We start from the raw sequence: 9648 nt of genomic DNA on the forward strand, positions 1-9648 counted from the left end.
CTGTACAGTTTCAAACATGGTAGCAAAACACATAGCAATGCACAAAATGCAATATATATATATATATATATATATATATACACTACCGGTCAAAAGTTTTAGAACACCCCCATTTTTCCAGTTTTTATTGAAATTTAAGCAGTTCAAGTCCAGTGAATAACCTGAAATGGTACAAAGGTAAGCGGTAAACTGCCAGAGGTTAAAAAAAAGTTTAGGTTACCAAAAACTGAAAAATAATGTACATTTCAGTGTTATACAAAAAGGCCTTTTTCAGGGAACAAGTAATGGGTTAACAACTTACAGCTGTTCTGCAGCAATGGAAGTAAATTAAGCCTTGAAAGTTGATGCTAACAATTCCTACAGGTGTCCCAACTTTTGTTGATTACTTACAAACCCTCTGTCTGTATAAAAGCAGTGTTGGAACAGACTGTGTTACTACACCCTCTTAAGCATTATTTGGACAGTATTGTACTGCAGGAAGTAGTATATTGCTCTCATAATGGCGAGAAAAAGGCAATTAACAAAGGAAGACAGACAGACCATTATAACCCTTAAAAGTGTAGGTCTTTCCTTTAGAGAAAATGCAAAGAAAGCCAAGGTGTCAGTGAGTACAGTTTCCTACACCATCAAAAGGCACTTGGAAACTGGAGGAAACTCTGACAGGAAGAGGTCTGGCAGACCCAAAGCCACAACAGAATCAGAAGACAAGTTTCTGAGAGTCAACAGCTTGCGTGATAGGCGGCTCACAGGACAACAGCTTCAAGCACAGCTTAACACTGGTCGAAGTAAGCAAGTCTCAGTTTCAACTGTGAAGAGAAGACTTCGAGCTGCAGGTTTGACAGGTCGAGTGGCAGTAAGAAAGCCATTACTAAGATGGCAAAATAAGAAAAAGAGGCTTGCCTGGGCCATGAAGCACCGCCAGTGGACTACTGAAGACTGGAAGAAGGTCTGCTATCAAGGGTCTGCTATCAAGACCAAGAACTGACTTGCCGAGACCAAAATGCAGACCAAGACCCAATGTGGCGAGACAGAGACCCAGACCAAAATGTGGCCTCGAGATTGCCCTCGAGACAGAGACCGGGTCTCGAGAATCCATCTCTGCTTTAAAGTGCAACATTGTGCTTAAATATTTTGTTAGCTACAATCGCTTTATACAATGGCAGGTCTTTATATTCTCTTAAAGATATGCTTGGTTACTTAAGACAGAGAGAATGGTCTTCTCAAATATTGCCTATCTGACATTTTAGATCAGTTGGGTGTTATATGTGGATAATGTTGCCTGTTTGCCATCTATGGCCAAGTTTTGCATCACCTATAACTTAGATATTTTATTTAACATAATTAAGGCCCTGTGTAAATCACGATTTCACGGGCTGCGAGGAAATCGTGAAATTAGCCCAATACCGCGATTTTTACAATATTCTTAAGAAATAAAAATAAATTATTTCATAATGATTTTTATTTCATACAAAAAAAAAATCACATTTACGAAACTGTATAGCTCTGCTGTGTGCCTATGTGTACTATTCGCCATGCACGTAGTGCTGTGCAGTGATTATGTCATGTGACTATATGCAATCTAGGCTGGAAATTAAAATACTACACATAGCAAACAAGAAAATGAATGTCTCTAAAAAGGCTAACATGCTGATCGTGTAAAGCAGTATCCAGCAGGAGTTTTACACAGCAATGGAGGTAAGCTCTTCTGTACGTCCTGCAACATTACTGTAGATCACTCCCGAGAATCGGCTGTTGACAAGCATTTAGATTCAATTATTCACCAAAAGAGAAAGGCGGAAAACCAGAGCAGTACTGTGACTGCTTTACTTGCAGAGAAACAAAAAATGGTGACTTCCTGTGACAAAGTGGTTAATAGTGTACAGGTGCAGGTGATTAAAGAACAGACAGACAATTGTAATCCAGGTGAAAAAGGTTTGTTTTATTTGTTTTTGTCCAGTGCCTGACGGCGAAACAAACAGTAAACAATAATGAAGGTAAGTAATACAGCAGTGTGTGTTACTTAATTTATAATCCCCGGGTTTGGCCCGCAAATAATACTCCTGTTTTTATTATACACCCACACAAAACACAAAACACATACACAAGTCCGTTAGTGCGTGAATTAGTGCTACTGGTGCAAATACAGTTAGTGATATGAGTGCTGTGCTGTTCTGGGTTTGTGCTGGCATCAGCTCCGGAACATGCCAGCTGTCTAGTGAATACAAACAAACAAATAGACAGAACAAAACAAACACTCACGATTATTTCACCAAACACAGGTCCTTCCGGGTCACTTATTAAATAACCAAAACGAAGGAACAGATAACATTGCTTTGACCCCTATTTATCCCATCACTCATGACCCCTTGGTAAATGATTGCAGCTGCTTTTTATGATCTGCAGCTGCCACATCATTTCCCCCTTCTGGGTCAATGAGTTAGTGTACCGAAGCTCCATCTCTTTTCTACGTGACTGACTTCCTTTTACCCCTCGGAACGAAGTGTCAAGCAACGTAGTCCAGAATACTCTGTTCCCGTTACTTAGCACCCTCACAGGTCGAGAGGGAGATTTACCCCCAAGAATCATTGTCTTTCTGTCACACTTCCATGTTCCAAAAGTCCACCGAAAACCGTGTAGCACGAAACACATTACATTTTGACCTGACAGAGGTGTTTGTTTGCGCAAATATCCATTTTGAAAATTGGACAACCAAAAGTTACGTAAATTCTTCAGACTGAGTGTAGAAAATGGTGTAGTGATTCCTTCAGCCCAGCTGAGGCGTGAATACTTACATAACGTTGCCGAGTATCACAAGCAGGAGATTATGGAACTGGCATTCTGGTTGCTTGTCAGTGGTCAGTGACGAGTCAACTGATGCCCAAGATCTAAATGGTGAACATGCATCTGACATGCTAGAACTGAAAGCTGTCCTTGCAGATACATTTTACCTATAGGCTGTTAATTACAACACCTTTTCACAAGCTATTGTAAAGTGCTTGAATAACTTTGACGTTGATTTTGATGATGTCAGTGCATGTATCCCTATATTTGATGTTTAAAAAAATAAATAATATACTGTACATGTAATTTATAAAATAGTTCAGTGTACATTCTGCGATATACAATACTTTACCCATGACACTGTCGTGAATTTTAAAGAAAATTTCCGCGATTTTCACAGGGCCTTAAACATAATGTAGTCAAGAAACTACAAAATGATATCACAAAAGTCTACCAGAAGCCACATTTTTTCCCAGTTTTTCTTTAAGTATAGGCAAAACTACAAAGCAGTATGTAATTCAATATGTTAACGTAACATGATTCAGCAGGTTTCATTCGACTTTATGAAGCAACATTAGGTAATTCTATAGGGGTGGTGCAAAACGTTTGGTCATAGCTGTACAGGGCTCTCCAAAACTAACAGCCTGATGATATCAGGGTCTCCTCTGGGCAGGACTGCGGGCACTATTTCCTTTACAATGAATGCAACAGCATGATTGCACTGCAGTGTACACATTCAGGCATCTCAAAGTGAACTTAACTCACTTGACAAGAGCTCCCTGGAGAATACATTACCTCAGTTTAATACCGAGTGGGTGAATGAATATAGTAACATCTGTTATACCTTTGACTCCCGATAAAAGTGCACTGAATACATTGAGTTTCCTAAATGAGGGGTCATAGTTAAGTTAGATCTCATACAGACTGAAAATAGAGTTCATTCCACAGACAGGAAACTAATTAATATGCAAATGTTATTAGCCCCTTTAGATAAGAGATGTGTTATACAAGGCTGAGAAATTTAAACTTCCTGTCTAACCTGGAGAAGTTCTCCGATAGTGCGGTTGGCTTTGTGTAGAAAGGTGAATGGGATGCTTTTCTGTTCCTAATAATCAGAAACTGCAGTTGCAAATAGTGTACTGTAAGACAGAGTGCCATCAGGATACAGTCCTTCTCAGCTTTTGGAATCTGCTTTGAAGTTGGTCAGTCAACAAACTTTAATGTAGATTTCAGTTCTGGTAGTCACAGAGAGGCAAACTGAGTATATGTTGGTCTCTATCACATAAAAAAGCTCCAATCATCCACTCCTATGTGTACTACAGAATCTCTTAATGTATGTTGTTCACCTTTGAAACATATTGCAAGTGGGGTTTTGCATCAGGTGCAATCTCATTCAATCTCTCAGACCCACTTTATCTGTCACAAGTGTAACAGCCACCAACCCTGATTGCACTGAATTACAGAACTGTTACAGAACTTCTACCCAGTGGTTTTTTTTTATTTTGCATCAACATTAGCTACTGTAACAGGGGAGATCTGTGCTGACTATCTGACGCAGGCATGATTCTGCAGGAAGAGGGCAACAGCCCCGTAAGATCCACCTGTCAGTCATGACAGTGACACACAGAGGTCGGGTGAGGGTGTGCGGTCACTCCTTCTCTCTGAGTGGTTGGGAGGCAGGCCTTAGGGGGTTGCTTGGCCTATAAAAATAAAGAACGCTTTGTTGTGAGTGGCCCAGCCCATTCAGGAATTGAACTTGGATTTTAAAACATAACAGAACGGCAGTGTCTGGAGCGAGAAAAAGAGACGGCTAAAGGAGACAGCCGAAAGATAATAGAAATAATCATAATTACGTACCCAAGTGGGAAAAGCAGGGAAAACCTGGGCCACCCCACAGAGTATCGTGAGGGAATACCAAAGTCTAGGTTGGAGACCCGAGCTGACCGGTTTAGCGGCAGTGGGGGACGCTGCACAAAGCAGCACCTTTTATTTTGTAGTTTTGTTATTGTGTTTTATTTTCCCTTTTCCTTTGTGCCTTTTGTTTTCTTTATTATTTTGAGCACCTGCGTATGCGCTACAGCCTGCCAACCTTTTACCATTGCTGGTACTGGGTTGTGCTCTACAGCAGTACCACAGTGCTACTTTGTAGCGTAAATGAATCAGTGCGCCAAGCAGCATTTCAAATAAAGTTTTGTCTCCTGTGTGTCAGTGAATTTCCCACACCCTTCCATGCTACCTATATGTTTATAAAATAATAAGTAAGTCTCACAAAAAGTACAGGCCTGTGCAAAACTAAACAAGTTAGTTACCATTTATTTACCTCCACATTTATTTTCCAGAATTTTCTTTATTTAGCTTTAAGTGAAGTGTCGTGTCCACAGCTATGGCTATTTCTTTTTTCCACCTGAAAGCATTTAGCTATCTTCTTAAATTGCAGCATCTTGCTTGCTTCAAAGCATGAAATGTGTCTCGTACATACACCACAGGCTCAGAATCATAGAGGACGCCAACTAACAAAAGCCTTCAGCATTTCTTTTAATAAATCCACTGCAGATGTGCACCCTAGTTGTAATCTGTACAATCAGCGTGTAAGTTATAACTCACTCAAAACTGAAAGTGCTGAATAATACACCTCAGGTAGACCATGGTAGGTGAGATACTGGTCCAAGCACTGAACAATGCATATAGGGGTAGATAATTGCAGATGCAAAATTCAAATTGCATTGTGGCCAGGCAATTGTTTTGAACTGCACCTTATGTAAGCTTAATAACAATGCAAATTACTCAACACATACAAATAATGATCCGCAATTATTATAATATGGATCTGTGACAGACAGCGAATTAATCTGAGTCAACAATCTTCCTCCTGACCTGTGAGGGTACAGTATAACAGGAACAGTGTGCCCCAGACTGGATGGTTTGACAGTTCATTCCAGGGTCAGTCGGAAGTCGGACATCCAAAAAGGGGGTGAAGCCACATTACTAGAAATCTGCGCCTTACTGCGGTAGGTGATGTGTCAGTCATCGATTGGAGGAAGCGTGATTGCACTCGCTACCAAAGGGGGCGTGACTGAAGGTATCTCAGGGGATGTGGCCGAGCGATCTGTTCCTTTGTTATGGTTATGGATGGATTCCAAAAACTGTAAAATAACTGTGTGTTTTGTTTTGTATTAATAGTGTTTGCTTTGTAATTAGTAGACAGCTAACAACTGAGAGCTGTCGCTGTGAAGCCAGCCTCCAACCTGGATTACAAATACTGCACCAGTCACAATCACTGTATTCACCACCAGCACAGGAGCACCACAAGAAAGGACGTGGAGCCGTGGCTGTATTATTATTATTTCGGGACTGAAACCCTGTATTGTTTAACTGTGCAATTACACATTGCTGTGTAGTTGCCAGCATTATTACTTAACAGTGCCAAACCATGCAACAAAATAAATAACTTTTTGGACCATGAACTCTGTTGTTTGTTGTTGTTTGAGCACTACATCACCTCTGCACCTGCGCACTGCAAGCCACTTTGCCACAGGGTCTCAATGAGCACGTCGGCCTAATTAGCGTCTGCACTTGCAGAGTTAAGAGTACTATGTTAGTCGCTGTATGACATTTGTGTAGCACGAAAATACCAAGCAAATTCCTCTTGGCACACGGAAAAAAAAAAAAAAAAAAAACATTTTCTGCGAAGGAGCTAAGAGTCCCTATGGCTGAGGTCACTCAGCAGGAAGCAGGGTTGTTTGGAAAAGCCTCAGCCAACATCAGTTATACTAGTATCCTTAGGAAATTATATGTATTGGCCTGCCCTTTTCAGCATGACATCCAGAAATGTGCCTAGTGGATTGGGCTATCCCTTGAGACATTCCAGCTGAGGTCTGAAAGGAACCAGAGGCTAAGTGCTAGAACTGAAGTCATTGTATTTTATCTTGCTCTTAATTGTATTAATACTTGTACTGTGATTCTTGAAATGTATTTTTGTTTACAACTGTAAATCGCCCTGGATAAGGGTGTCTGCTAAGAAAGAAATAATAATAATAATAATAATAATAATAATAATAATAATAATAATAATAAGTAGTGCAGCGAACACAGCACTTTCACACATGCAGGGATAGAGGTCCCTAGATTGACGTGGGGTTCTAGCCCTCAGTTCAGCTAGATCTAGGATGACCTGCGGAGTGAGATAATAACGCTTTAGCGCCGCATCTTCCGGCATCCCAAACAAAGTGACTGGGATTGAAAATGAAGGGTCTTCTTCATCTTGCCCATCTCCTACGAACGTGTTCCTGTCTCTCCTCAACAAGAGCCAAGTGTCGTCACATGAAGAAGTCTACCACAGCAGCCATGCAGCCAATGACAGGCCTCTGCAGATGTGTGCTTTTATACAGCTCTTAGTTACTCATTTCTACAATGGTTTGCACCTTGTAAGAAGGGGTGCAAAGTTTCTGGAGGGTCAGCAATTGCCTACGTGCAAGGCTAAATCCTTACATCACATTATAATGTTTGCACCAACTTAGTATTCCAGATCCCAGCCCAATTCCATGCTCTTTCTTCATTTGAATTCATTTCAATATAATTTTAATGGATTGATGATGGCAAAGTGTACATTTGATAGCGGTGCAGAACGCCAGGTGAACACCTTTCTTTACATACGCCGCATTTTTAGCGGCCGGTAAAATAAGACTGTACGTCTGCTAAACAGTATTTACAGCAGCATTATGGGGGCTTTGCACCCACAAATCACTTTGCTCATATCCTTACATCACCCCCAGTGTCTTCTGTATTTTATTTATTTTCCAGGATGAAGACATTTACATTTTGAAAGCAGCCAAAGCCAAGGCTGTCCATTGTGGTCATGCAAACTACAAAGTGTTATGTGGTAATGCATCAAGTATGGTCAGAATCAGACTGAAATCAGATAAAGAACAAGGTTTTACAGCAGTTTGCACATTCTGTATTGATTGTGCACCGAGGTAACATTGTTGTTTCTACAGCCTACCTGCCTTCTGTTTCCCAGACTCTTTACTTATATCCCTGGCAGTAACATTACTACCAATCTGGGGGCCTGTTAATATCATTTTCTCCTAAGTGGCATATGCATGTGCATTTAAAGAGCCAGTAGCTTCAAATTACGTTTTACTGTTCCCATTTAGTGATGTTCTTTGTAGTTCATAGTGTGATTATTCTGTTATTCTGTGTTAAGCTGTTTTGGCAAGGAGCTCCAGAGTTAATCTTCATTTATAGCTGCCTGCCATGGACATATTGTACGCTAGATCAACCAAAGTGTCTAAATGCCAGCACCATCTAGTGCATTGCAGTGTATTGCCAGCAAAACTCAAGGGAACTTATTTTCAAAGTGGCAGATCAGTAGATGGCGCTGGCTTTTACTTCAATAAAGACACTTTGGCTGATCTAGGCTAGGTTAGATATATGTATGACAGGCAACTAAAACTAAAAAATAGGTCCTGGAGTCAGGTGAAAGGACCTCAACAAGGACTTATCAAGAAAAAAAAAACAGTATTTGAATAATTGCAATTAGAATTACCTCGGCCAATTGTGCGCCGCCCCCTGGGAACACCTGGCTACGATCTGCGATGGCATAACCTGGACTTGAACCAGCAATCTCCAGGCTGTCGGGGGCATCCTGCACTCCACGCAGAGCGCCTTTACTGGATGTGCCACTTAGGAGCCCCCAATTTTGATAATTTCTAAATAATATTGGGGAAGATTTCCATTAACCTGATTGGTCAATACGACGTCCTTAATCTCTGGTAAAGGACCTCGAATGTTAACGTTCAAACTATGTTTAATCACTGTTCCAAATCAATCCACCGGAAAATTCATATTTTCATGTATTTTTTCCCTTTTTTCTGCTTAATGAAAGAAAATATCTATTCTAGTACATGGAACGCCCTCTAAATGTTGTCTGTCAATGTAGACTACTAAGTCTGCTTCTTCACTGTCCTAGATGTTCACTCTATCTATTTAAATTTAGAATAGCAACAGTTTGGTCACCTGTTTAATGCCTGTGACAGGATAACGTAGGTGCAGAGGCTTTTAGGCCGCAATGCAGAGACTCCGAGACAGAGACAAACAAAGCACAAACAAAATCCTAGCTCTTTTCCTGAGCACTAACTACACATAACAAAAGATTCCTAACTATAACCTTATTTAAAGGCAGAGCTGCTCTGCCACAATGCCAAATAGAAAAAAAAAAACATGTAAAAGTTTGAAGTTTGAAGTGTGATAAATTATTCAGTTGAGTTTAAGTAGAATTGTATTTAGAGTGTTTTTTTCCTCTGGTATGTGTGTGTCTTCATATTTGTTATTTTTCTGTGGCACTGTGTAAAGTTTACTTTAATAATGGTTTAGACTTTCAGTATTAACTCTGTAAAGCTCAAGTCCCAAGTATTGTTTCCTGTATGTTTAGCAGGCAAATTATAATTTTGGCAGTGTTTATTTCCTTTTTCTGTGTTTATTTGAGCAATTGTCAGGCTCTTCGTAGATGGTGTTTTTGGGTGATTTTTTTTTTTTTTATAAAAGTTAATTTACTGTTTTTTTTCAGGAACCATATTTCCCAAAAGTTTTGCCCTAAATTTGTACTTACACATCAGATTAATTACTTGTATTGTGTACCACAATGAAGCACTGCTGTTCTCAAAGTTCATCTCAGGGGACAGACTATTTCTAGCTACGGATCATTTCTCATGCATGCTTGTGTAAAACAAATGAAAGTTGCATTCATCTCCCTACTGTGCTTCTAAAGGCAAACAATTCAGTAAAGCACACAATCCAAAAATCCAATAACTGTGTACCGGTGGTTCTGATTCACACTTCGGGTAACATTTGGTTAAACCCAGAGCTCAC

The 9648-nt window shown here is 40.1% G+C and overlaps 1 protein-coding gene across 1 annotated transcript in view; it reads right to left on the reverse strand.

Moving 5' to 3' along the window:
- Window positions 1-7859, reverse strand: part of LOC131737095 (mucin-13-like) — a 54146-nt gene extending 46287 nt beyond the window's left edge. The window contains exon 1 of the mRNA XM_059023762.1: window positions 7781-7859. Within this exon, the coding sequence (XP_058879745.1) occupies window positions 7781-7859 (79 nt within the window). The remainder of the gene's footprint in view (window positions 1-7780) is intronic.
- Window positions 7860-9648: the final 1789 nt, after the last annotated feature.

This window comes from Acipenser ruthenus, chromosome 1, assembly GCF_902713425.1.
Source record: "Acipenser ruthenus chromosome 1, fAciRut3.2 maternal haplotype, whole genome shotgun sequence".
NCBI classification, from domain to species: Eukaryota; Metazoa; Chordata; class Actinopteri; order Acipenseriformes; family Acipenseridae; genus Acipenser; species Acipenser ruthenus.